At 54.5% G+C, this 27,882-nt stretch overlaps 1 protein-coding gene across 2 annotated transcripts; it reads left to right on the top strand.

Annotated features, from left to right (window-relative positions):
• Positions 1–57: 57 nt before the first annotated feature.
• On the top strand, positions 58–27,784 carry Arid3a (AT-rich interaction domain 3A). 2 transcript variants are annotated; one of them, XM_051177440.1, is made up of 9 exons: positions 58–271; positions 3,594–4,243; positions 4,749–5,046; positions 20,277–20,349; positions 22,629–22,812; positions 23,094–23,341; positions 24,453–24,749; positions 25,192–25,290; positions 25,658–27,784. In XM_051177440.1, exons 2-9 carry the CDS (start codon positions 3,855–3,857, stop codon positions 25,840–25,842), a joined length of 1,773 nt encoding a protein of 590 aa, XP_051033397.1. In that variant the 5' UTR covers positions 58–271; positions 3,594–3,854; the 3' UTR covers positions 25,843–27,784. The 2 variants fall into 2 exon arrangements, with proteins under 2 accessions (XP_051033397.1, XP_051033396.1); XM_051177439.1 differs by having other exon boundaries at positions 58–414.
• Positions 27,785–27,882: the final 98 nt, after the last annotated feature.

Raw genomic sequence — 27,882 nt, 5'->3', positions numbered from 1 at the left:
AAGATGGAGGCGGGGCGTCCCTCAGTCCCGTTTCCCCCCCCCTTCCTTTTATTATTTATTATCATTTAAAGGGGCAGCGACCTGAAAATTTCCGTCCACTCAGTCGCGGCTCTCCAGTCCCCCTCCACCTCCTTCCACCGTGGGCGTCCTCAGACTGCGTTGGAGAGGGGGGACCCCGGGGAGGTGTCCTGGGAAAGCTTGGAAAGGGGGACCTTGGAAAGACACCCACTACCTCCTCCTGCGTCCCCGGGGCTGCTGAATCACCGGCGAGGTATTTGCATCTGAGAGCAATTTGTCACACGGCGATTCGTCTGCCGGGTGGGGGAGGGGCGGGGCGGGGGGCCGGTCGCGCGCGGAGACCTCGTCCCTATCCGATCCGGACGGATGGAAGTGTAGACGCGGCCCGGAGACTCGGTGAGGCGGGTGACCCCGAAGTCAGAAGCGTGCACCGGGCACCAGGGGGAGGCCAAGGGAGAGAGAGGCCACCACCGGGCTGGACTCTGGGCACCCGACTATGCGACCCCCGGGCCACCCCGAGCGGTTGGAAAGGCCTTTCGCAGCGCGGCTCCAGCAGTCTCCCCTAGGGCACCCTGGAAACCGACAATTGCGGGGTCTCCAAAGTTAGGCCAAGACGCGCGTGTGGGGGTGTAGGGCTGGGTAGGCGACTCCACCGGATCAGGGTTGGGGCGGCTGTCGCGGCCGGCCGTAGACCTTGGAGACCTTCATCCGGTACGCGAGTGTTCGGGCGCGCGGGGGTCGCGAGTGCGCGCTGTCCCCTGGCGGAAGGAAACGGACCCAGGGTGTGAGTGTGTGTGTACACACGCGCGTGTGTGTACACGCATGTGTGTGTGCGCGCGCGGGGACTGGGGGCTGCGCTCTGGAGACTTCATTTTGCTTTTTCTTCTTAAAAAAATGTTTTTTAATTTTTGGAGCTAGGATCTCACTGTGTAGTACAGGCTGACCTAGAACGCCATTTAAAGCGCAGATTGGCCTGGAACTCAGGGCCATCCCCCTGCCTCAGCTTTCCTTCTCAAGTGCTTGGGAAAATCCCAGGCCGGGCGCCGCCACGCCCCAGTGCCTTCAGTTCTATTTCTCCTCCAAACCTGCGTTCAACGGGGTCTGCTGCCCCTCCCCCTGAGGTCCCTAGCTTCAGTGCGCCACTGGGGTCCCCTCTCCCCCCGCTGGGTGTAACCATCCAGATCCCTCCCTTAGGGTCCTATAGGGCCTCCTCACCCCCCGGACACAAAAGAGGGAGCAGGAAGCGCGGAGTGCGCGCGTGTGTGTCAACTCGCAGCGGGTTTGTCAAATACCTTCCGTTTTTTACGACTTGAGCAGCAGGGGTTCCCCCCCACCCCCCTGAGTTCTGTCTTTCCTAGAAACCTTTGAAATCCCAACTACGTTAGGGGTTTTTGTTTGTTTGTTTTGTTGTTGTTTTACATTTGTCCTCTGACTACTAGGACTTACTGGAATGTTTTTGCACACGTCTCCTGATGAGGAGGGGGACACGGTGCCCTCTTTCCCAGCCCCCTCCCCAGCTCCCGCCCTTCCCCCTCCACCTCCCTGGGAGGAGAGAGGGGCCCCTTTCGCCACCCTCGGGCCCTGGCCTTGCACAACTCCAAATAACCGTGTTTTGCAAGGCCTGGCCGAGCTAGTGACCTCTCCCTCTCTCTCTTTCTCTCCTTCTCTTCCTCTCTCTCTCTCTCTCTCTCTCTACCTCTGTCCTGAAGCCTGGAGGTGGTGGGGGATGAGGGTGTGGCTCAGGGTCTCTTCCCAGCCCCCACTCCAGCCATATCCCCCCCCCCCCCAGACACCAGCTACCAAAGTCCTGGTTGGCCCTCTCTCTCTCTCTCTCTCTCTCTCTCTCTCTGAGAATGTCATAAATTGAGGGTGGGGGCCAAAGACAAAGAGCTGGATGGGAGGCCTCTCCAAGGATGGGCAAGATCAGCTTAGGGGTAATGGTACCCCTGGAGCGTGGGAGGGAAGTCCAGGCTGGCCTAGGGGCAGCTCTGGGGTTCCCACTACCCCCCTCCACCCCAGTACTAGCCTCAGCAGTGGAGGCCTGCCCTGTTCCCCTCCCCCACTGGTCGACCAGGAAGGGTCATTAAACCAAGCCAGCCTGGGAGGGGGGCAGGAGTCTGGGAGAGGGGCTTCCTCTAGCCTTTTCCTTGTGTGTTCTCCACCCCACCTCAAAGAGGGGGCGTCACTTTCAGCATTTCCGTGGGGTGTGCTCAGCTCCAAGTTGTCAGAGGTGGGGGAAGGGCGATGGACCAAGCCAGACAGTGTCCAGAAATGTCCCCTCAGCAGTTCTTGAATCTGGTGGACGGGGTGACCAGCAGCGGCAGGGTGGAGGGATTGTGTGTGCTGAGGCTGGGATGGCCACTCCAATGCCCAGGCCTCTAAAATCTTCCTGTCTTGGGAACCCTAGACTGACAGGAGTCACTTGGGGCCACCCACCTGCCACTGGAAGTCTCACAGTTTAGGTGACCAGATGTCTAGGGAAGGGGACTGCAGACACAGACTTTCCTATTCTCTGTGGAGACCTACAGGGTCTGCACAGCAGGAGTGTTCCCTGGGTGGAGGGTCAGGTGACCAGAATGTCACCAGTGTGTGAATAGCCAGGACCCCTCAGCTGTCCCTCCCCCTCACACCCCAAGGGGTCCATCACAGGTTCAGGTTAGGCTGAGGGTGACCTGAGACCCTCTGTTTGGAAGGTGGACTAAACTTTCTCCTTCCTGAATGGTCCCTTGATTTCAGGGCTGCTGGTTCTGCCCACTGTTTTATTGGTTGCTTATGTGAGGGTTGAGGGTGTGGTCTGGGGCAAGGTGGGACCTGGATCCCTGTGCTGGCTTCTGGAAGGCCCAGAGGGGCTCCCTGGCGAGAAAAGACTCCTTGGGAATCTTATAAGCTGGTGACCCCAGACCCATGTTACTTTCAGAGAGCAGCACAGGACATTCCAATACCCCAAACCTCAGCCTGGGTAAACTCCTAAGCTTCCATTTCCCCCACCTGCAGCGAGCAGGATGTCCTCCCCAGTAACCCCGTCACCTGCATGGTGCCTACCTGTGCCGATTCTCCCAAGTGTGACATGGTGGGCACTGATGTCACGTAGCTGGATAGATCAAGGCCCAGAGGCCAGCTGAGGTATCCCTGAGAAAGCAGGTTGTGAGGCCTAGTACATCACTTGCTTGTATACAGCAAGTACATAATCTTGGCCACAGTTCCCAAGGCCTCTCCAGCCAAGCAACACATAGAAGTTAGATCCAGAACCCAGAATCCAGAGGCGCTCTGGAGTCTAGAACAGGGGTACAGCCAATAAGGGAACAAGAACATCAGGCCCCTCCCCCACAATTCTGCTTATGGGACAATAACCCACAGTGTCCCTGGTGGGCCTAACTAGAAGGGACCCAGAAATTCCCTAGGTGTCCACTGCGGTGACCCTGGTCCCCAAGAACCTGCAGGCAGGTAGATAGGAAGGGCGTACCCTGAGCAGGTATGAGGGATTCTCCCATCAGCCTTTGCTGCTGATTTCTGAGGAAGGATGTGTCCTTGGGGTACAGGTGTGGTCTGACCTCATCTCTGCTATGTTCCCCCAGGAGTCTGCAAGCACTTGAATGAGCCTGATACAAACTTCTGCTCCTGGGTGCCCGACGTGACAACAGGAGCCCATTGATTGCCCCTGGCATGCCCCACCAATCCTCAGCCTGAGTCCGTGGCCCCTGCCCCCACCGGCTGCCACCCTGCATTGTCCGGGTTCCCCCGAGGCCCCCACGCTGCAGTGCAGCCAAGACCCTTCCCCAAAGGGGCCACCCCCACCACCCACCCCTGGTGCCCGGGGTGGCCCACCCCGCAGGGCCATGAAGCTGCAGGCTGTGATGGAGACCCTCATTCAGAGACAACAGCGTGCCCGGCAGGAACTGGAGGCCCGGCAGCCACCGCCACCCCCACCTTCCGAGCCCACTGGTGTCCGGGCTCGGACCACTGTGACAGATGAGGACAGGGAGCCTGAGAATGCCCGGATGCATAGGACGCAGATGGCTGCTCTGGCTGCCATGCGAGCTGCTGCTGCTGGCTTGGGACATCCATCTCCCAGTGGCTCTGAGGATGGGCCTCCTGGCTCAGAAGATGAAGACACAGCCCCAGAAGGGACTCCGAGTTCACCTGCCCTGCGTGGACGAGGCCGGGAGGGATCAGGACACACTGAAGGAGATGGACATTTGTTGGACATGGGCTCCGATGATGACACGTGAGTTGGGATTAGGGTAGCATCTGATGTGTTTCCATGCATTTGAAAAGTGGGAGCCAGCAAGGGTTACCCAGGGGACGTTGCACAACTGAGCAAGTGTTTGCTTAGTGAACCTGTAGTCCTTGAGGGTTCCCTACATGGGGATCTTGAGACTCAGTGTGCTCTGGGGTTGTGCCAAATGCTGCCAAGAAAATTGGACTGAGGTGTGGAGGAGCCGGGATGAGTTTTGACAGAATGTACCTGAAGAATGGCAGAGCACTGTTTACAGCAAATCTAGCACTAGGAGTTGCATGTGCAAAGGTTCTGGGGCAAGAACCTTTAAGAAGATGTGTTGGGGCCCGTAGTAAGAGCTTGTTCAGGGGGTAAAGTGGGCTGTGGGCAGGGACCTACCTGGGGCCCTGAGAGGCCTGTGGCTGTTCTTGTTTGCAGGGAGAGAAACTGAGGCAGGGCCAGTGGGTACTGCCTGCCTGTCTCCCTGACTGAGAGTGCCATGTGTCCATTGCAGGAAGCCCAAGTGGGAAGAAACAGAACTGGAAGAACTGGGGGAGGAGGAAGAGGAAGAAGATGACTTCGAGGAAGAGGAGGAGGAGGGTCTGGGCCCCCCGGGGTCTGCCAGCCTGGGCTCTGCAGGCCTGTTCACCCGCAAGGCCCAACCCGCTCAGGCTTTCCGTGGAGATGGTGGTCCCAGGATGCTGGGTGGCCCTGACCGCCTAGGACCTGGCCCGGCTCACTCCACTCACACGGCGTCCCAGATGCCACCACCGGACCACGGAGACTGGACGTTTGAGGAGCAGTTCAAACAGGTAGGCCTTGTGCTTGGGTCTAGCTCTTTGGTCCAGGGCTTTGATTGTCCCCCCTCTCCCCACATACACCCCAGTCATGTTGCAGGATCCTAGGGAGGCCTAGCTTTGAACTTGGGTATGGCTGAGGTGCACAGGCCAGGGCAGGACACCAGAGGAACATCGGGCACCAGGAACTTTGAGGATTATCTAGGGCTCTGCCTCGTCCTGAGCGTCCTGAGCAGAAAGATGGCTTGTTGCTCTTAGGGGATGGCTTGGTGGGTAAAGAGCTGTGTATGCATGAGATTGAGTTCAGATCCCCACGCACCACAGCAGTGTGCGGTTGCGATCCTAGTGCTAGGAGATGGAGACAGGATCCCTGGGGCTTGCTGTCCAGGCAAGCTGTGGGGTTTGCAGAGCATGTGGCCTGCGCTACGTTGCCCGGGGGCACTCGGTGGCTGCAGCACTGTGAATGTATAGGAGCCAGCAGGAGCCAGAGCATCGAGGCTCATAGATGATTCCAGAGGTGCTGGTGTGTTGGTTGGCTAGGTGTGTGTGTAGGGTGTCTGTGGGACCCCCACATAGATTTCCTTGGCTCGGGAGTGGCATGGAGGAAGCTCAGATCACCCTAGCCCTTCCCTGCAGGCGGCCAGGCTGGAGGAAGTGGCCAGCCTTTGAAGTCGGCAGGCCGATGGAAACCAGATGGTTGGCCTGCCGGGCTGGAGCCTGCATTCCAGCCTGGCCAGCTGGCCCAGCCGACCCCTGGGTGTGTGGCCAGGGTGGAAACCGGCTCCTGGGCTGGCTCCAGGGCCAAGTCTTGTGTGGCCTACGAGGTGGCCCCGGAGGTTGGCTAAGGACTCCAGATGTTCCCTGTGTGACAGAGCTGATCGAGATGGCTTCAGGAGGTGACCTGAGCTCTGCTATTGGGGGCCTGAGGAACAGGCCTGGGGTTCCTCTTAGGAGGGCCATCTGATGCAGAAGCACATGCCTGGGTGGGGGCTCAAGTTAGGTTAGGATCATCTACTTGTGGGGCAAGACACGGTGAATACTCTGTTCTGGTGATACAGCCTCGCAAAGGCCCTGGGGCTCAAAGAATAGTTTCGAGGAAATTAACCCTCTGTGCCCTCTCAGTACCTGCAGAGACAGGGCCCAGGCTGGGTGGGGCAGCCTCACTCTCCATCTCTGCTTCTCAGCCTGGCTTGCTTAAGTGAGTGTTGGGCAGCCTGCCAGTTGACCTGTTAAATGGACATCACTGTTCCTGGGTGTGACCCTGTCCCACCCAAGGCCCGGAGGTGGCCATGGGCTTCAAGATTGGGCCTCCCATGCCCCAGAAGGTTCTCGATAAACATATCACACATAAAAGTGTTTGGCTTGGTGTGTGTAGCCTACACTTCACTCTGTCTTGGTTTTCCTGGTCTAGTACAGGAGTGGCCTGGGCCATTGTATGCATTTGACCAACAGCTCTGTCGATCAGAGAGGGGTTTTAGTTCTAAGTTCTCAAGTTATGTGCTTTTCAAGTTTTCAAGGTGTGTGCATCATCTGATGTTTGCTCAGTGCCCAGGGTTCAGCTCCCTGTAAACCTCAGTGCCAAGCAAGTTAGGCAACCCCGTCCCACTCTGTCACAGCTTATGGTCGGTCACAGAACAGGTACCTCCTGTTCATGTTACCAGACGTATGCTCTATGCTGGTTAGGCATGAAAAGGACAACAAGCTAGGGTTGGCTGCTCTGACCCCAGTTCCCAGAGGCTTGTCAGGACCTTTCTGGGGGATATCCTGGGTCAGGGTCAGAGGTCATGCAGAGACACAGCCTATGCAGGGGGTTTTGTGCAGCAGCTGGAGATGGGGAAACCGAGGATGGAGGAAGCAAGGATTCCCAGCTCATATTTGGTCTCATGGGCGAATAGAGAAAAACACCAAGGTCATTAGACATAGAAATGTACACAGAGCATGGGGAGATGACTCACTGGTTAAAAATGTCCGCTGTGCAGCCATGAGGACCTGTGTTCAGATCCCATGGGCCCCCATAGAAAGCCAAGCAGGCTGGCATGCATCTCTTACCCCTAGGGTTGGGAAAGGTGAGGCAGGATCTCTCTTGGGAAAACAGCCAGGCAAAGGTCCTGGGGAACCAACTGTGTCAGGAGCCAAGTGGTCTTATGGGAAGCAAGACAGCATGATGGCTAGGTTTGGGCATAGTGTCAGCAGAAGCCTGTGTCTGGGACTCGTTTTCTACCACATTGTGCCCTGCTGGCCTGGCACCTGTGCAGCCTGTGTCAATAGGGCTCCAGCCCGTCCCACAGATGTCAGTCCCAGGCCTGGCCTGTGTTGACTCTGGCGTCTGCCCCACTCCCTTCCCGGCACGTGGCGATGCTGGCTGGCTGACTACTTGGCACTGTCTCCATATCTTCCTTCCCAGTCTTGGCCACGTCTGGCTTCCACCAACTGAGCCTAGACAGCTGGGATCCACCCTGGGCTGTGGGTCTGAGGAAGGGACTCCAGGGCTTGGTCAGTGGCTGGGATTAGGATCTGGGCCTCCTGGCATTTGGATACACATCCTGCAGCCTTCCTGTCCCCCTAAGGCCACACCCAGGTTCAGAATGGCCTTGCAGTGATTTTTTTTCAAGCTGGTGATCTTTTGTGAGGATTTTTGTTGTTTCTCTAAGACAGGGTTTCTCTGTGTCGCCCTGGCTGTCCTGGAACTTGCTAGGTAGACCAGGCTGGCCTCAAACTCACAGAGAACTACCTGCCCTTGCCTCCCAAGTGCTAGCATCACAGGCGTGTACCACCACACCCAGGTTCTTTGTGGTTTTTTTGAGGCTGAGTCTGGCTTGTGTCTCCCGGGGCTGCTCTCCTTCCTCAGCCTCCTGGGTCCTGGGATAACAGACATGCACCACTATGCCTGGCTTTTAGCTCATTCACCGATTCAAGATCATAAACAAGATTCCTGTCAAGTTCAGACTGTTTGAGTCTTTCCAGCTCTATCCCCCACTTCTCGCCTACACAGCTCCCAACATTCACATCCTCTGTCTGGACACATCTGTGGCAGAGACCCACACCTGTCATGTTGGATGGAGTCTCTCACTGAGCACAGTGTCCTCTGTGGTATGTCAGAGTGGTGTGTCAGAGTCCCCACTCCTGTTCAGGGCTGTGTAGTACTCTGGCATGTGGGGGGTGACTACGCTGCTTGCCCATTCCATCCATGCTGGATGCAGGGTTTTTTCCACCTTTTGGCTCTGTGGCTTTCACGTAGGTTTATTCTTGTTCCTCTTGGGCGTGTGCCTGGCGTGAAATTGCTAGGTAGAAGGGTATTCGGAATGTGCCTATTAGGAGTTCTGTAGACAGCAGCTGTCTGTCCAAGTTCCCTATGTGCAAGGCCCTGTTCTTCCACATCCTCACCCATCATATCCTGCTCGCTGCCTGACCTCAGAAATGCCAAAAGGAAGCCCACCGTGGTGGCACACACCTGTCACCCCAGCACAAGAGAGGTTGAGGCAGGGGTGTCGAGGAGTTCAAGGCCAGCCTGGGGTGCAGAACAAAACCCTGTCTCAAAATTAATTCAACAGAGCTGGGCGGTGGTAGTGCACACATTTAATCCCAACACTCTGGAGGCAGAGGCAAGTAGATCTCAGTGAGTTCGAGACCAGCCTAGTCTACAAGAGCTAGTTCCAGGACAGGCTTCAAAGCCACAAAGAAACCCTGTCTCGAACCCCCCCCCCCCCCAACAAATACATTCAACAGGGTAGAGCTCTGACCTGTCATGCACGAGGCCCTTTGTCCCTGCCCTAGGCATGGTGGTGCCCCCATCTTTCAGCACTTAGGAGTTGGAGGTAGGAGGATCAGAAGTTTATATCTGAGCCATATAGCAGGTTCCCGAGACCCTGCTGCAGAAAATGGTTAGTGGGATCCTCATTCGTTCTACAAGAAAGGGACTATAGAGGGAAAACTGAGGCACGGGATGGCCATAGTCCCATGTACTAAGGCTTTACTCGCCCTAGTGTCTTCAGAGTCTGGTGGATGGATGGGACCTCCTTATGACCACCAGGTGCTAAGGAAAGCTGGCAGCTCCACTTTTCCTCTTGAAACAGTGAGTCCCTAGGGGGCCAGGGGTCAGTGGGTCAGGCATTGCTCTTATGTCTCAACCTCAGGACCTGGTGCTATATCCCAGGCTGGCCCAGAACGCACCATCTTCCTGCCTCAGTCTCCACCCCTCCACCCTCCCTTCCTAACACTAACACATTAGAAAGATTTTTAACATTCTTTATTTACTTTGTATGAGTGGGGTGTGTGAGACTATGGGCGGTCAGAGGACTACCTTAAGGAGTCAGCTCTCACCTTTCTTCCGCGTGGATGGAGGGACTGAATTCAGGTCACAGCGGTTGGCTGCAAGCTCCTTTACCTTCTGAGCCATCTTCTAATTCCAGCAGGCAACATTCCAGTAGAGAAGGAAAATGGAGTGGAGTGTATCCAGGGAAGGCCTCTGGCCCCAGGGCAGCTGCTGTGCCTTTCCCCTTCCCCTCCTCCCTCACACAGGGAAATGGACAGGCAGCCAGGTGTTAGAGGTGGGAGCTTTGGGCGGGACTGACAGGTCTGTCACTGCCTCACGTGTCCCTACCCCTGTCACCTGGCGTGTCTGCCGCAGGCAGAACTTTCATGGCTACTGATAGTTTCCAGCCTGGTCACTCACACGTGCTTGCTTTCCTGATGTTGATACTGTGAGCCCTCTGGGGCCACAAGGCATGAGGATGGGAAGGAGGTGGGTGGATGGTTCCCTCCCTGTCCTGCCTAGGGGACATTGTGGCTGGGGCTTTGTTGAGTGTTTAAGAGTCCACTGGCCAGGCAAGAAAAACTGGGTCTACTTCTAGAAGCAGAGCATCCTAGAAAACCAGAATTAGCCCTGGTGGGGAGTAGAGGAAGAGAGAGGTACCAGGTGAACTTGGAGGCAGGGACCAGTGGGGCTAGAAAGTGAAGGGTAGGCTACCATTTTCTGCAGAGATGGGTGTACCAGGCAGACCCGGCCACCTGGGTAATGGCCGGGAGGTCAGGCTCCTGGTTCTGAGAACACTGCTGTCATCATCGTCATCATTGTCTGGGGCATGTTTGTCTTGGGCTGACAGCCAATGTTGGCAGCCAGCCCCAGCCCAGGGTCTTCCTGGGGCTCAGGAGCCCCAAAGTGCCTGGGAGTTGGGTACTGGAGGTGTTGGGAAGCCCCTGGGCAGCCTCATCAAAGTTGCTGTGGCTACTGGCACTGAGCCAGCAAGCTGTGGCACCCTCCCGCCAGCCCTGGCACGGCGCCCTGGCCCGTGCCAACCCCCGGGAACCATGCTGACTCAGCCGGAAGAACCTTATCTGGTCCCTACGCCGCCAACTGGGCCACCGGGTCACTGCCACCGGCCAGGCTCCCCACCCTGTGACCCGTTGCCAAGTGCTGTCCCGCCCTATGCTTTCTAATAACACACGCTGTGGCTCAGGGAGGTGTCCTCAAAGCTGCCATCCCCTCGAGGGTGTGGTGGCAGAGTTTGCACTGGACGTGGGGACAGACAGGACAGCGATGAGACTAGTGGGCGGTTCCCACTACTTTTGTGGCTGGTTGCAGAGACCACGCCAGGCCACACAGGCAAATCTCCCAGTGTCTGTGTGTATTTGTTGTTTGGGCCGATTGACAGTATGTGTATGTCTGTGTTTGTATATGTGTATCTATGTGTGTGTATGTTTGTTTTCTGTATGTATCTGTGCTTGTGTGTGTCTGTGTGTTTGTGTCTCTGTGTCTATATTTGGTGTGTGTTTATATCTGTCTGTGAGGGTGTGTGTTTGTGTTTTGTTTTGTTTTACTTGGTTTTTCGAGACAGGGTTTCCTGTTTAGCTTTGGAGGCTGTCCTGGAACTCGCTCTTGTAGACTATGCTGGCCTCAAACTCACAGAGATCCGTCTGAGATCCGCCTGCCTCTGCTTCCCAGGTGCTGGGACTAAAAGCGTATACCACCACCACCCGGCTGTGTTTGTGTATTTATGTGTCTGTTTGTATGGTGGGCCTGTGTGTGCACCTCCTGGGCAAAGTACATGTGCACCCTGCTCTGGGAGCATGGGTAGCAGAGAGATACTGTTAACTATCTCCTTGCAGGTTGTGTGGTTCTGGTCACTAGTTCTAAAACACCCTGGGCACACCTGCCAGCTGCTGCCCACGTGGGCCTGCATTCCTGCATTAGCCAGGCTAAAGCAGCACCTGTGGTAACTGAGGTGTGGATGGAGTCAGTGCTGGGCACTCTGCTCTGCCCCAGACCAGCCCAGGTAGGGCTCTGCCTAACCCCTACCACAGTTTCCCTGCTTGCCACTAAGGCCTGGTTTTTTTTTTTTTTTTTTTTTTTTTTTGAGGGGAGGTGCTATCAACTCATTCAAACAGTTGTCCTCAGCCAGAGAGGGGACCAAAGGCTATGGCAGACATGTCACTTGTGAAGATAGCTCTCAGTCCCCAGTGTGGTTCCTGGCGGCTTTTAAGCATGACCAAGCTCTTCCATTCTCAGAACTAGCCCAGGAGCAGCCCGGTGTGGCCTGGTGGGCGGCAGCACAAATGGGGTGGCTGTGGCCCGCCCCTTCCCGGCTCGCCTGGCTGCACATGACCAGGGGACAATTGGGGGTCACAGGGTTAAACGGTAACTAATGTGTCCATTGAAGGGCCTGGTCTGGGGACACGGCCTTGCCCTGTGGTCAGGGCCAGGCCAGGGTCTGCGGGTCCTTGGGGTAGATGGCAGGCTAGGGGGGGTCAGCTCCCTGGTCACCCCTGGGGATCGCTTCCGGTCACAGAGTGGAATGTTCCAAAGACCAGGCACTGGTAGACGTGCACTCTGCCTGACACTCTGACAAGGGGCTTGTGACAGCCCCCTCCCCCAAAACCCTGTGTCCCCACTTCACACACACCCATTCTGAGCACAGACAGCTGAGGAAGAAGGGTTACCACTTTTTTGGTTTGGGTTTTTGGTTTTTTGAAATGGTTTCTCTATAGTCCTGGCTGTCCTAGAACTCACTCTACAGACCAGGCTGGCCTCAAACTCACAGAGTGCTGGAATTAAAGGTGTGCGCCACCACTGCCTGGCTGAGGATTGCCATTTAGAAGCTGGGCTACACAGTGATTATTATCTCAAAACACCACAGACAGGCAGCTGGGGCTCAGTGGGTTCAGACAGCACTGGGGGGGGGGGGGAGACAGGCAGATCTTTGAGTCTAAGGCTAGCCTGTTCTACAGGTTGAGGCCCAGGACAGCCAGGGCCACACAGAGAAACCCTAAATAAAACAAAACAAGAAGCCTGCTGTAGGGGATCTGTGGGGCCCACTGGGGTAGGCAGGTGGGGTAGGCCTGGCTGTGCCACTGTCTCCATGCGGGTGGCACCCTGTCTGGGGAAGATAGGTGTGTCCTTTCGCCTGGCTTATGGGGCCACCTGTGTGCTCAGCTGTGCCCAGCAGCTCCATCCAGGCTGGGTGATCTGTGGCTTTGTATGTTGCCTATCATATGTGGCTCTCAATCCTGTTGGTAGAACCCTAGAGCCGCAGGCTACACTAGGGTGTTGCCAGATAAGGGCCAGGGCATGCTGGGGGGCTTCACTCACCTGCCATCTTGTCTGTCTACTCCCCTCTGTCCCCAAGGCCTCACCCTCCCCTAACTCACCATTCACTCATTTTTGCCTCCCAGCCTCAGTTTCCCGCTCTGTAAAACAGACAGGACTGACATCTAGTGCACAGCTATCAAAGGCACAGAGCACAGAATGGGTGCCGGCAATATTTATCTTTGTCTATCCACCCTACATTTTCCAGTGATGCTGTTGCTAATGTGTGATGGGAGCCCCCTGCAACGGCAAGTGGATGTTTGGAACCACCCACCTGTCCTTGGCTCACAATATGGGGACACTCAAGCAGGAACTCTAAGCTCTGGTTTCTCTGTCTCCTACTATGCAGCCAGGGAGGCAAGGGACACCTGTCCCCAGGTCCTGTCCTGAGAATCCAGTGTGACAGGGGCCCTCAGGTACACAGTGGCCAACAGGGAAGTCTGTTTTGGGATTTCGGGAGGCGGGGCTTGGTACAGGAGTATAACTAGAGAAACCAGGCATTGAGGGAGTCCAGGCAGGACTCCACCCTGACCATTCGCCAACACGTTTTTTTCACTCTGCATTTTGAGACAGGGTCTCACTTAGTGTCTCAGGCCATCTTGGACTTACTGTGATCCTCCTGCCTCAACCTCCCTAGTAGCTGGGATCACCGAGTTGTGCCACAATGTTCAGCATCTTTCTGACCTTGAGTCACCCTCCAGCATGCTCCCGAGTGCCGTCCTCCTTCTCTTATCTGAGGCTCGCCTGACTGATTCTCTGGAGGTCTCCGTCTTGGCTCTTGCTGTTTTTATTTTGTTTCTGTATTGGGATTAAGGGAGGTCACCTTGTGGCATTCCCACACAAGCTTCTTTGCACTTCCTGATGGGTACTTCTGTGCTGGCCATTGCCCCTGATCCCTGTGCCTCAGTTTCCCAGTTGTAAAGCAGGGTAGTCCTTGAGCATTTTTTGTTGTCGACCCCCACCCCTGTCTTCTTTGGGCCTGACCTTTGCTGTGTAAATGTGTGTTGTGTTCATTCAGCCTGGAAGCTCTGGACACAGCCCCCTCCCTTCATAGAAAAAGAGGCTGAGGTTCCAAGGTGGCCCCTGATCAGACCTGTAATCTACTCAGGAGAGAAAGGCAGATTGGAGGTTTGCAAGTTCCGGTACAGTCAGGAGCCCAGGGGCCAGCATCTGTGGCAGCCACGCCCGTGGCTCTGAGTGGTCATTTCAGAAGGGTTATTAATATCTGCCTCGTGGGTGGGGCACCCAGTGTGTTCTGAGGGGCGAGGGGCCAGCCACCGTAGGAGGCAGCTGAACAGACAGATGTTTGGCCCAGCCCAGAATCACTTCCCCAATTTCCTGAGAGCCAGAGCCGGCCCCCAGTGCCCACAGAACTGACGGGAAATGAAAGAGCGGGTGGCCAGCTTGGAGGGGAAGCCCCTAGCCCTCAGGTGCACCCTGAGGCCACCATGTGGACAGAAGAGCCCAAAGAAAGCTGGGGTAGCAGGAGGTGGCACATTCATGATGTACTTGCTGTGCAGAGAGTCCCTGCAATAGCTGTTCTCCCCCACCCCCAACATCAATTTCTGGGGAAGAGACCCAGTCTCATGTCCATTAGGTAACTGCTCACCCCGATCACTCCCCCAGCTCCCTTACTTTACTGGGGGACTCTAGGCAGGGGCTCCACCCCTGTTTAACATCCCTGGACCTCTCTTTTCATTAAGTTGCCTAGGGTAACTTGCAGTCCTCCTGCCTTGGCCTTCTGCTTAGCTAGGAGACAGCCCTCTGCGATCATTAGAGTACCCTATCTTACCACTGCCACAGTTTAGCCTCTGCTGCTGGCTTGGCCCTTTTGTGTGGTTATATATGTATAACATCATATACAGAAAGTGTTCAATAATGGTTGCAAAATTCCTGGGATTTCCAAATATGAAATTAACAACCTGATTTCCCTGTGCTCTGGCCAGAGCTGTGTCCTCCTCACCTCCTGGCTACTGTGAACCCATCCATGGTGGGTAAACTGAGGCATGCAGAGGTGAGCAGGTGGGGAGTACCGGCTACTGAGTTCATGCCCACCCATCCAATTGCGATTTCGGCCCTACTGAGCCCTCTCTGCCTTCATTTGTTCATTCATTAATTCCTTCCTTCCTCTTTCTTTTTCTGAGACAGGATTTCAGGGTTTCTCTGTGTGTAGCCCAGGCTGTCCTGGAACTCAACTCTGTAGACCAGGCTGACCTCAGACTCACTGAGATCCACCCGCCTCTGCCGCCTAATGCTGGGATTAAAGGGGAGCTAGTGCCGCCATGCCCGGCTTTATTCATTAGATTCTTAACCCTGTGTTCTGTCTCAGGCATCTCTATGGCTCTGACTCTTAGAATATGTGTGGCCAGTCCCTTCCATGCCCTGTCCCACTGGAAAAAAATGCATATTGGGGGTTTTATTATTTTATTTTGTGTTTTGAGACAGGGCATGACATAGTGCAGACTGACCTCAACCTTAACTGTGTAGCCTGGTCTAGCCTTGAACTCCTGACCCTCCTGCTTTGGCCTCTTGGCAAGAATGCACCTCAGATTGGCTTTGAGACAAGGTTTCCCTACATAGCCCTGGGTGACCTGGAGGTCATGGCCATCCTCCTGCCTCAGCCTCCTGCTAGGATGATAGATGTACACCACCACACCCTAGGTCTTCATGGAAAAGGGCCAGTTGAATGTTCAGCTGGTCCTTGGTACCCTGTCATTCACAGATCACCTCTGCCTCAGTTTCCCCAAGTGAAGAATGGGTTCCAGATGAACCCTGAGCACTCCTTAGTAGCAGAATGAGCTTGTCTGCCCAGGGGAAGCTTCAGACTGCCCCCAGTGCTCAGGGCCTCACTGAGGTGGGAGGAGGGACATGGTGGGACGACCACTCTGTGCAAACACCCTAGGTCAGAGCTGTGTGGAGATATGCAATAGGTTCATGTGGCCAAGTGTGAACTTCCAGAAGAAGAAACTCCCATGATGGAGGGCAGCAGAGCAGAGGACTGGACTGGTGGAGAGCATGATGGGGAGACATGGCCCATTGCAAAGCTCCAAGCCCCTCTTCCTTGGGCAGCTGGGAGAAGGAAGTGTTTGAGTGACTGTCTTGGTCGGGTTGGGAGTTCATGCAGGCAAGGGAGGAATATCATAGCCATTGTTTGGATGTTAGTTATAGACATTGTTGTGAGTCATGTCTTATCCAGAGCTCAAAAGAATGTCGAGAGGATAAAGGCTCCTGGTGCCCAGAGACAGGTGGATGATGGACACACAGTATGTATGGTCCATTCATGCACGGAATATTACATAGCCAGGAACAGGAGTGAGGCCCCCCCAATACATACTACAGTATGGGAAGGGATGTGAGGACACTGTGCTTGGTGAGAGACAGTGTGTGAAAATGCCCAAATAGGCCAATGCGGAGTTGAGAAGTAGGTACATGGGTATCAGGGGCTGTAGAAGGAATAGGGCATTTCCTTTTGTGTGGTAGAATGTTCTGGAAGTAGATAGAGGTATGTGATTATATGTGAGCTCACATTAAATGCATAATGTTGTCCCCCCAAAAGGCAGGCAGGCATTTAGAGAGAGAGAGAGAGAGAGAGAGAGAGAGAGAGAGAGAGAGAGTGTTCATTCCTTGGGTGGTCCCCAGAGTCAGAAGAGGGCATCACGTCTCTTGGAACTGGAGTTAACAGATGAACCTCCACATGGCTGCTGGGAACTGAACCCCAGGTCCCTCTGGAAAAGCAGCCAGTGCTCTTAACCCCTGAGCCATCTCTCTAGGCGGTTTGCTTTTTTTGAGACAGGGTTTCTCGGTGGCTCTGGAGGCTGGTCCTGGAACTCAAAGATCCACCTGCCTCTTTCTCCCGGGTGCTGGAATTAAAGGTGTGCCCCACCACACCTACTCAAAGCCATTTTAAAAACTCCACACAGTTGGTTTCGTCCATTCATTCCTGACAAGTGGACAGAGGCTCCCAGATAGCTTTGCTGGGTTGTCCCCTCACCTGGGGGGTAGGGGTGCTGACTCAAATCTAATCCACATTCTCTGATCACTAAAGAGGAAAACAGCTTGAGTTCCCACAGCAGGCACCAATGTGCCTTTCAAAAGCCCTCCCAGCTGAGCAGTTGGTGTAGCTGCCACCTGTGGTCCCAGCACAATGGGGGACAGATGAGTCAGGATTGCTTCAGGTGAGGCTAGCCTGGGCTCATGGGCCCCTATCCAAAAAAAGAAAAAGGAAAAGAAAACCCAAAACTGTCCCATCAGCCAGGCAAGTACCTATCACAGGGCCCAGGGTGTCAAACCCAGTCTCTCTGTCTTCTGCTGTACCCAAACTGGGTGACTTCAGGGAGTGTCCATGCCGGGGCTGAGACCAGGCCAGGCCCAGGCTCCATGTGCCTGGGGTCCACCCTGCCTGGCACCAGTCCCAGGTGGGGCCATGTGAACTTTGGAGCCCTGGGGAGCCAGCAGGGGGCCTGGGCTGTCACAGTCTGGGGGACAAAGGTTTTCTCAGGGGCCTCCCACACATGTACACACACTCAGAGCACTTTTTTTTTTTTTTTTTTTTTTTTTTTTTTACGACCGGGGACAGCCAGGGCCCCTCAGCTCTGAGGACACCGCCCTGGGCCCTTGTGGGAACAGCCCTGGCTGCCCAGGTGTGGTCAGAACAGAAACCTACAGATGGTATGTTATCATGGGCATCTGGGTCCCAGGGCCAGCCAGGTGACTGTGGTGACCACTCAGGCCTGGCACCCTAGCTCTCGGGAAGAAGCAAGAGGCTTGCCAGGAGTTCCAGGTTAGACCTTGCCTCAAAAAAGCCAGAGGACCGTTTGCGAACAATTCACCAACAAAAGACAGTCAAAAGGTTTCTGTAAAGGAAAAAGCAAGAGCGGGCGGGGCATTGGTGGCACACACCTTAATCCCAGCACTCAGGAGGCAGACACAGGCCGGTCTCTGAGTTTGAGGCCAGGCTGGTCTACAGAGGGAGTTCCAGGATGGCCAGGGCTACAACAGAGAAACCCTTTATCAAAAAACCCCCCAAACAAAAGGTCTTCCTGATGAGATCAGGGGAGGTTGGGTAGTGTGAGCCAGGGTTGTAGAGCAGGAGACACATTCACACCCTGAGAAAGAACTCTTGGATGGCTGCAAAGCGGAGGTGCGAAAGGGCAGTCAGTGTGTGCTTAGTGTCTGTCTGCTATATGCCTGAAGCCAGTTTGCAGTGAAGCAGAGTGGCTGTGGGGAGTCAGGACACCTACTGCAAGGGCTAAGAGAGCATGCATAGTCAGTGAGCATTTATTAGACAACTGCTGTGTACTCTGTTCAGACGAGAAATGGGGGCTGGGGCACTGTCCCAGGGTGGGATGTACAGCTCCCAGAAGAGCCAGAAGAACGGCATCTCCGTAAAGCCAGGCTTTTACTGCCTCTCTCTGTTGTTGACCCTTCCCCCATAGGCAGCTGGGGGATCCCCGTGGGTCCCCGTTTATGGCTTTGAATTGATGTGTTGTCCCTGCAGATGTCCAGCCAGGCCCTGCTACCACCTGACCGGTTGGTCCCTCAGCATCTCCTGTTAGAATGGGCATCTATGGTGCCCTTCCCAAGTGAGGCAGCCGCTCACCACGCTGAGCCTGGGTTCCCTGGAGGCACCAATGCTGAAGCACAGGGTGGAACTGTTGTTTGGGGGTGGCAGTTGTTTTGTTTTGAGACCTGGTCTCATGTAGCCCAGACTGGCTTTGAACTCCTAACCCTCCTACCTCCACCTCCTGAATGCTGGCATGACAGCTGTGCCTGTTGTTCTTTTGTTACAGTTATAGGATAAAGATGGAGAAGTGGGGGTTGCCCCACATGGGGGTCCCAAGGTAAGGGACCACATGGGAGAGCAGAGAGGTTCCATAGCAGGTGAGGGTGACCAAGGCGCAGGGAATAATACGCCAGGCAGATAGAGCTTGAGTGAGAAGTTTATTTAGAAGGGGAAGGGAAAACAGACATAGAGACACCTGGAAGAGAAGAGGAGAGAGGAGAGCCAGAGGTGAGGAGAAGAGCAAGAGCAAAAGAGAGCGCAAGTGGGCGGGGCCCACTTTTAAAGGGTCCTTTACACCTGCTCCTGCAGACTAGTACTCGTGGAACCCTGGGCTGACCAGAGTACTGCCTGAGTGCACTCTGCCAGGTGACGGGCAGGCCAGCATAATGCCTGAATCCTTACAGTGCCCTACAAAGATGCCTGGTTTATGGGGTGTTGGGGGTGGAACCCACAGCCTCATGAGTGTTGGGCGGTCACTCCACCCTCTCAGCCACCAATTGGCTGCACTTTTGTCTTGTGTTTTCCAGTGAAGCTGGGGAAGCTGAGGAAAGAGGCTATAATGGTGTCTTGTGGAGGGGGGTGAGCCCAGAAGAGTGGATCCTGGAGACTATTCCTTGTCCAGGAAAGAGGGTTCATGCAGGGTCTTGCACGGGGCCCTCACGCCCTCCTGGGGTGGATCCTTCATGCCTCTCCAGTGTTGGGGGTTCTGGCCACACCCCTGGTCACAGGGCTGCCCATCATTTGCCTATCCACGTCCTGCCTTGCCCTGCCTGCCCAGGTAGCCACTTAAGGAAATCAAATTGCAGTGCGAAGCATCTGTTAAGTGATTGCTGGGTACTGGGCAAACACCCATGGATGCATGCACACTCTCCAGGGCCGTGTGCTTCCCACCAGTGAAGGCAGAACCCCCTTGGGAAAGTGTGGAGCACTCCAGCTGATTCTGGGTGCTTGTGTGTAGCACCCAGAGGCCCTATGGAGGGCGGCCTGGCTACCTGCAAGGCTCCATACCCCTCAGGCAGCCTGGAGAGGGAGAGCAGGCCTCCCTGGACTTAGGAATGTGGGCCGGCCAGTCTGGCGCTGGCTGGCCTGGGGTGGGGCGCAGACAAAGCCAGGCAGCCGGGCAGCTCACAGCCAAGGCCACCTTGGGCAGAGGCCTGGACTCTTGACTAGGAAGGTCGCCCACCCTGTCCATGGTTTCTTATCCGTTGAACAGATGGAGAAACTGAGTCCTGTGGGAGGGTTGTTGTTGGAAGGATGGTCTGGGGATGGCCCCAACTGCCCACTTTGAGGCCCCCACCAAGCTTTTGGAGACTAAATGATGGATTATGCAGACCCAGGTATAATTGGTGGTTTCAAGGCCCCCCACAGTCCTGCCAGCTGCATTCCTGGTGGTTAATTTGAAGCCTGGTGTTCAGCTGAGCATTCTAATTATCTCCAGCACCCCCTGCTGGGTCAGTGTTTCCCTCTTCCCCCTTCCCCCCCACAGCTGGGTCAGTGTGTCCCCCACACACAGCTGGGTCAGTGTGTCCCCGGACCCTGTCCTGTGACAGCAATTCTGGTGTTAGCACCACAGCCTGGGTGGGCAGAGGGTCAATCTACCTAAAAGGTAGGACCCCAAGACTGTCAGTGTTACTGTGCCTCCGTTTCCTTGTGGGATAATGCCCAGAGCCCCTAATGCTGGGAGAGGTGGAAAGGACACTTCCTAGGGCTTTGGGGACCTGAGACTGAGAACTTCTGTCTCCCTTCTGAGTCCCCTGGTCAGGGCATTGGTTAATGACCTCTGCATGCGGTGAAGGAGGTCAGCATTGTCTGCATCTTGAGGTGTATGGGGCTGGCTGAGTTCCTTCTGCTTCTTACCCCCCCACCCTACTCTGTCTGCAGCTCTATGAACTGGACGCAGACCCCAAGAGGAAAGAGTTCCTGGATGATCTGTTCAGCTTTATGCAGAAGCGTGGTGAGCATCTCGAACGGCAGGGGGGTAGGGGCTCCCCAAAGTGCTCCCCAAAGTCTGACTGTCCTTAGCTCCAGATAGACAGGAACCCTGAGGGACTCATTCTCCTCCTAGGTTGGGAACAGCTGGGTTGTTACAATCCAGCAAAGAAACTGAGGCCCAAGGAGGGTGGAGGCTTCAGCTACGTAGCAGGAAGGGGCAGAGGGGACCGAGGCCAGCCCAGGCCATCTCTGGGGCCTAGCTTCTGTAAACACAAGCCTCCAGACCTGCCCACCGGAAGGCAGAGCTGGAGAAGGGGGTACTGTGGCCTCCTGATCCCAGCCCAGCCCAGCTGCCTCTTGAGTTAACCCCTCCATGCCGGGGTGGGGCCTGCTGGTCCCTGTGGGTGTGGGAATGCCCCTGTGCTATCCGCAGAGCCCAGCCACCTTCCGTGTGGCCAGAGAGATCTCCTGTCCCTCTGTTATCATCAACCCCCACCTGCCAGGGTCCAGCACAAAGCAGGAGGCCTCCAGCTGCCTGGAGGCCACATAGCTGGCCATCCTATTCACCACCCCCACCAAAATGGGGTCAGCAAGGCCAGGGACCCGAAGCTGTAGCAGCCACAGACCACAAAGGGCTGTGAAAGTCCACATTTAACCCTAACTCCCTAACCAAGTCAAACTAATAAACTCCTGTGTATCCCTCAAAACCCCAGGTCTGCTTCTACCTTGGATACTTTCTTCTGAGGTTTTTGATGATTTGGAGTCAGTATTCACTGCCACCCTTGCCCAGTCAGCACAGCCTCCCATCCATGGGTTCCTTTTCTGGGAAGGACAGATGACTCCTGGCATCAAAAAGCAGAGGCTTTGGAACAAATTTTCCTCAGAAGTCTCTGCAGACGGGAAGTGTGTGGGGGTATCCTGCCTGCCCCCCTGCCAGGCTCCCCACCCTTCCTTCACCCCAGCCTCAGTCCTCCATCAGGCTCCTAGACTTCATATAAACTTCCTCCTCCAATGGCCAAGATTGTCCAGCCCACCTCCTGGTCTCCCTCTAGGGTTGAACTACGACCAAACAGGGTGGTGGGTTCAAGACCCATCTCCCCACAGCCGCCCTGGGCTCCACTTGACTCACAGGGAGTTTGTGCAACTTGGGAGAGGCAGGAAGTGGCTAAGACTAGGGAGAGGGTTTCCTGGTGCTGAGTTTCTAGGGCCATGGAGTCCCTGGGACAGGTGAGCTAGGCCCTGGAACCTCAGTTTCCCCATCAGTAAAGGGGGTGGCGGTGGCCTCTCCCATAAGACAGAGACGAGTGGTCACCGAGTCAGTGGCTGGGGTAGAGGCCTAGCATTCTCTGTTGAGTACTTGTTCTGCCAGGCTGGGTTGTGAGGATGAGGATGGCAGGAAGGGCCTCGGGAGCCTAGAACTTCACAGACATCACAGACAGGAGTTAGAGTTGGGGTGAGGCTAGGCTCTGAGGTGGGGACATAGGCAGAATCTCTGGAAGTCACCAGATGGTGGTGACACTTTTTTTTTTTTTTTTTTTTTTTGCTTTTTTTATTTAATATTTTTTCTTTTTACATATTGATCCCAGTTCCCTCTTTTTCCAATCCTCCCATGCTCCCCACCAACCTCCCCTTACCCCATCCCTCATCCACTCCCCAAGGAGGGTGAGGCCTTTCATGAGGGATCATCAAAAATCTGTCAATGGTAACACTTTTAATCCCAGTACTTGGAAGGTGAAGGCAGGCAGATTTGAGGACAGCCTGGTCTACATAGTAAGTTCCAGAATAGCCAGTGCTACACAAGAGAAACCCTGTCTCAAAAAACTAAAGAAAAAGAAAGAAAAAAGCTCTGGGAGTTCAGTTAGCGGAGGGTGCAGGGCCCTGTCTGTAGCAGGCTTAGGAAACAGACACTTGGAGGTAAGGCGCCGCTTAAACTGACAACCCTATTTGCGGAACCCTCCCCACCCCACTGGAGACTACCACACTCCTAGAGTGGGAGTAACCAGGGCCCTGAAGTCTACTGTGTGTCCCCAGGATGGCTGCCGACCATCTCTTCCAACCCCTTCTCTGCCCTGGTGTCTTGGGGAAACTGAGGCAAGCAGGGGCATCGCCTAGGGTGATGCCGCTCTGGAAGATGTTTGGAGAAGTGTGTGTGTGGCTGCCACACAGAAAGTCCTGGTGTGGAGTGGGGGAGAAAAGGGATGACACTCAGCACCCTGCAGGGCCCAGGACATGGTGCTGGAGCCCCTCCTGACCCCCATGACCCCTGCCTGACCTCAGCAGCTCCTCCCTGATGTTCCCCAGGCACACCAGTTAACCGGATCCCTATCATGGCTAAGCAAGTCCTAGACCTGTTCATGCTGTATGTGCTGGTGACAGAGAAGGGAGGCCTTGTGGAGGTCATCAACAAGAAACTGTGGCGGGAGATCACCAAGGGGCTCAACCTACCCACTTCCATCACCAGCGCTGCCTTCACGCTGCGGACACAGTGAGTACTGGGGCTGTACCACCAACTCAGATAGCCCGCCTCCCCCTGAGATAGCCGCCTCCTCCCCCTGAGATAGCCACCACCTCTCCCGAGATAGCCACCACCTACTCCTGAGATAGCCACCACCTCTCCCGAGATAGCCGCCTCCTCCCCCTGAGATAGCCACCACCTCTCCCGAGATAGCCGCCACCTCCCCCTGAGATAGTATGTCCCCTTCCTGAGCTTGTGGCAGGGTGATACTCCCTGGTTGTCTCAGGTGCCACCCTGTTCCCTGTCCACAGGTACATGAAGTATCTTTACCCCTATGAGTGTGAGCGACGAGGCTTGAGCAGCCCCAATGAGCTCCAGGCTGCCATAGACAGTAACCGCAGAGAGGGCCGGCGTCAGAGCTTCGGGGGTTCGCTTTTTACCTACTCACCCAGTGGAGCACACAACATGCTGTCCTCACCCAAGCTACCGGTGACTTCCCTGGGCCTTGCCGCCAGCACCAATGGCAGTTCCATCACTCCAGCACCCAAGATCAAGAAAGGTGACTCATGTGGGGGAATGAGGTTATCCTTTATTTGTTGTTGTTAGTTTTTCAAGACAGGTTTCTCTCTGCGTAGCTCTGGTTCTCCTGGAACTTGCTCTGCAGACCAGGCTGGCATCAAACTCAGAGATCCTCCTGCCTCTGCCTCCCATGTGCTGGGATTAAAGGCGTGTGCCATCACCACCCAATGAGGTTATCCTTTTATTTCTCTGGGTAACTGTTGTGATAAACCTAAGTTAGTGGAAAAGAATTCTCCTATCCACCCCTGTCTGTTACTGAGGCAGGCATTACTAGTCAATCCCTGGTCTCCAGTCCCCTGTCTACAGTATGATATGGTATCTGTCTTCTGCCTGCAGCAGATGTTACTAATTGAGCTATGGCTTTCACACTGGGTCCACATGAGGGCAGACATTATCAGTTGAGCACTCTACCTCTTTCTAAACCTGGCATTATTAATCAATTGTAGCATCAGTCTCTTGTGTATGGCAAACATTACTAAGTGGTCACTTCTGTTTTCTTCTGAGCTCTGGAGACCCCTTGTCTATACCAGACCCACCAGACATGGGCAGAGTGTCTAACATGACACTTTACCCTTGAATCATCCTAAATCTAATGCTGGGTACCCCTGAGCAACTCTTTAACCATTTCTGTGCCTACATTACCTGTCAGAGGCCCAGGTCCACATGCTTTCAATAAGAAAGTGCTCTTTTATGTAGATACCACTAATCAGGTTGATGGTAGGTCTCAGCTGAGGCTCTTGAATTCTTCCCAACACACACACACACACACACACACACAGTGCTGAGGTGGTAGCTCGATGGTTAGAAAGTGCTTGCCCAGCTAGCTGGAAACCCTTGGTGCTGTTCCAACACCAAGTTATCAAGGTGTGGTGTTGCATACCTGTCATTCCAGCACTTGGGAGGGAAGTGGATCAGTCCAGAGTCATCCTTAGCTACAAAGATAACCTGGGCTATATGTGACTCAAAAACAAAACAAAAAGTATTGGCAGTGATGAGTGCAGACTGTGCAGGTTTCACCTCCCACCTTGGTGGAGGCAAAGCCAGATAGCTCTTCCCAGGATCCCCTGACCATTTGCTCTGATTCCATCTAGAGGAAGACTCCGCCATCCCCATCACAGTGCCAGGCCGCCTGCCTGTGTCTTTGGCAGGCCATCCCGTTGTGGCAGCCCAGGCAGCCGCTGTGCAAGCAGCAGCTGCCCAGGCAGCTGTGGCAGCCCAGGCAGCCGCCTTGGAACAGCTCCGGGAGAAGCTGGAATCCACAGAGCCTCCAGAGAAAAAGATAGCCTTGGTTGCCGATGAGCAACAGCGCCTCATGCAGCGAGCTCTGCAGCAGAATTTCCTGGCCATGACGGCCCAGCTGCCCATGAACATCCGGATCAATAGCCAAGGTACCCTGAACTTGGCACCCTCCACAGTCCATGTAAGCAGGGCAAAATAAGTACCTTGGAGCCATTCTGTGTAAAGAGTGCTAGCAAATCAATCAGAAAAGGGTTGTTAAGAGCTAGTTTGTTCGTGTGAAAAACTGAGTCTATCTAGTTGGGAATCTGCAAGTTCCCAGGAGGTGTTAACATTCATCAGAATTTGTTTCACATGAGTCCTTGGTGGTGCCTATCTGTTAACCCAACAGGAGGCTAAATCAGGAAGACGGTGAGTTCAAGGCTAGCCTGAGCTACATCGTGATACCTGGTCATGAAAAATAAATAGTAAATGAATAAATAAAATAACCCCAACCAAAAAATTTTAAAAAGGCCTCATAAAGGAGGCAGACAGGAAGCAAGCCACTCCCCATGTGTACCTCTGACCCCAATGGCGGATCTCTTGTCCCTACAGCCTCTGAGAGTCGCCAGGACTCAGCTGTGACGCTCACCAGTGCCAATGGCAGCAACAGTATTAGCATGTCAGTGGAGATGAATGGCATCGTGTACACAGGTAAGCCCAGGGGTTCCCTTCCCACACCTCGCCATGCGACTTGGTGTAGTGCAAGGAGGTCAGAGGACACCTGTGGGAGTGAGTTTGCTCCTTGCACTGTGTCCTGGGGGTTAAACTCAGGGCATCCACCATGGCAGCCAGCGCCTTTGCCCACTGAGCCCTTTGGCTAGTTCTCGTACTGAGCTTTTGGGACAGGGTCTTACCAACACACCCTGGCTGGTCTAGAACTCTCTCTCTGTAGCCCAGGCTGGCCCCAGCCCCCGTGATCTCCTGCCTCGGCCTCCCAAGTTGCTGGGATCACAGGCCTGTGCGTCTGACAGTCACAGGAAGGCTCTGTTACAAGTCCCTCCCTTTGTCCTTGCCTCAGGGGTGCTGTTTGCTCAGCCACCACCCCCTACTCCACCCTCCGCCCCAAGCAAAGGCGCCATCGGTACCAACAACACCATGGGTAGCCGGACAGGAGCCAGCGGCGGGACCAGCAGCAGCCAGGTGGGGCTGGCTGGAGTGTCTGCGCCCCCCACATCTTCTACCTCAAATAACTCCTTGCCTTAAAGGAAATCAAGTTGTATCGCTGCCCACCCACCACGGGGACCACACAGCCACATGGGGACCTGGGACATTGGAAGAATCCCAGCGGGCTGGGCAGATTCCCAAGGAGCCACACTGACGCCAAAAAGGAGAGGGAAAAAAAAATATATATATAAATATATATATATACACATATATATATAGAGAGAGAGATAGAGAAACAGATTTAATAAATCAGGGCAGAGAACACTTGAATCTCTCAGGTTTTGGAGACTCCGAGAAATGGATTTGACAAGGGCCACCAAGGCAACCTCAGCAGAAGGAGGCCACCTTTCCAGAGGCTTCCATGGGGGTTTGGCTTGACCAGCCCAGTTCAAGCACGACTATTTACCTCATGAATCCCAGCACTGTGTGTCCTGTCTTTTTTTTTTTTTTTTTTTTTTTTGTTCCTTGATTCTTAACTGTGATTCCTTCTGGGAAAACCAACCAAGCCGGAGCCAGGATCATTGTTTTGTTTCATTCTCCTTGGAAGCTATGATTTTTTTTTTTTTTTTTCTTTTTTAAATGAGATCTCAACATTCAGATGCAAGTTTTTTTAAAGAGGTTTTGGGGTTTCGGATTTTGTAAATATTCTATTTTGGAGGGTAGGGATTGAATCTCAGGAAGTGCCCCACCTGTATATCTATATATATATTTGTGTTCATTCAGGGAAAGAAACTTTTTTTAAAGAAGCAAAAGCACCAGCCATGGTCCCCAGCCCCTGTGGTGTCCCGTGGTGCCCCTGACTCAGCACCTTGACAGGACCAGGCAATGCTGGCTCTCAGCGAATTCCACAATTCTCTGTCATGCTGGGCCCTGCCCACTGCCTCCATCATTCAGGAACCTGGATTGTTTATCCAGGACACAGAATGTTCTAGAAGCGGGTAAGGAGAGCAGCACACGGAATACAGTGGCCTTGTGTGTCTCAGGGATGAAGATCTGGACTCTGCCTGGATGATTTGCTTCTAGGGGAGACAGGTGTGCCAGGCCTAGCTCAGGGCAAGGAGTCTCATTGAGACAAAACCAGTGCCTGTTCCTGTCTTCGTTGCTTCTCTTGGCGGGAGCAGTTAAATATGACCAGGAAGGGTCCTGGTCCTTGGTCTGATGTCTTAATCCCACTGTCCAGCCAAACTGGGCAGTTCTTGGGAGGGTGAGGCAGGAGGATGAGAGTTTAAAGTTATCCTTGGCTATGTATGGAGGTTGAGGTCAGTCTGAGCTACTTGAAACCCTGTCTCAACAAAGCAAGGAAGGATGAGGCTGGGGACAGTGGATTACACCTTTAATTCTAGTGGTCTGTGAGTAAGCCAGCCTGGTCAATACAGCGAATTCCAAGCCACCTAGGGGCTACATATGAGACCCTGTCTCACAAAAGGAAAGAAAACTGCATTTCATTTTGGCCAAAGCCACCAGGGCAGAGATAACATAATCTCCCCCCAACTTGGGGAACCCTTCCTGGATTCTGCCTTGGTCACCATCCCCAAGGGGGCCAGGACAGGAACGTGAGAGCTGGGACCTGCTTGTCTCTCCCTCCCACGAGTCGCTGTCCCTCCACTTCTTGGCCTAGGCTGTGGGGAGCAGACCCCTTCGTTCCTGTCTCAGGGTTGTTAACACACCCCCTTCCCATCCTTCCAGGAGGAGGGTGTAGCCTTATTTGGAAGGAAGGGGGAAATCTCAAATTTTCCTTCTGGAAGCTTCCGCCTGCCCCTTTTCGGGGCCACTGTCTTAGCCGCACAATCATTCCTGGTCACGGGTTGAGGGGGTCTTTGTCCCCTTCTGACAACTCTGTGCAGTCGACCTCTGTGGGTACCTGGCCTGGGGAGATGGGGGCCAGCCTCCTGTGTGAGGTCTGATCGAAGGGGTAGTCTTGGTGGGCACATCCAAGGCGTGTTTCTTTCTACCTCAGGTCTTTTGATGCCAAAAAGAAAAAAAAAAAATGCACCCAGGTCACCCATTTTCCTGGTCACCTGTTCTGGTGTACAGTGGGGATGGGGTATCCTGGTGTTCACTTGTGTCTGGGCCTCTGAG

The sequence above is a fragment of the Phodopus roborovskii genome, unplaced genomic scaffold, assembly GCF_943737965.1.
Source record: "Phodopus roborovskii unplaced genomic scaffold, PHOROB, whole genome shotgun sequence".
Lineage (NCBI taxonomy): Eukaryota > Metazoa > Chordata > Mammalia > Rodentia > Cricetidae > Phodopus > Phodopus roborovskii.
Note: the sequence above shows the minus strand (reverse complement) of the source record. Positions and strands in the feature narration are given on the sequence as shown.

Bases quoted from the DNA above. Each gene is read 5' to 3' on its own strand.
- Arid3a (XM_051177440.1), top strand. From the start codon at position 3,855: ATGAAGCTGCAGGCTGTGATGGAGACCCTCATTCAGAGACAACAGCGT. The intron at 20,350-22,628 runs GTGAGCATCTCG...GATGTTCCCCAG, and splicing joins CAGCTTTATGCAGAAGCGTG to GCACACCAGTTAACCGGATC. The intron at 24,750-25,191 runs GTACCCTGAACT...TTGTCCCTACAG, and splicing joins CATCCGGATCAATAGCCAAG to CCTCTGAGAGTCGCCAGGAC.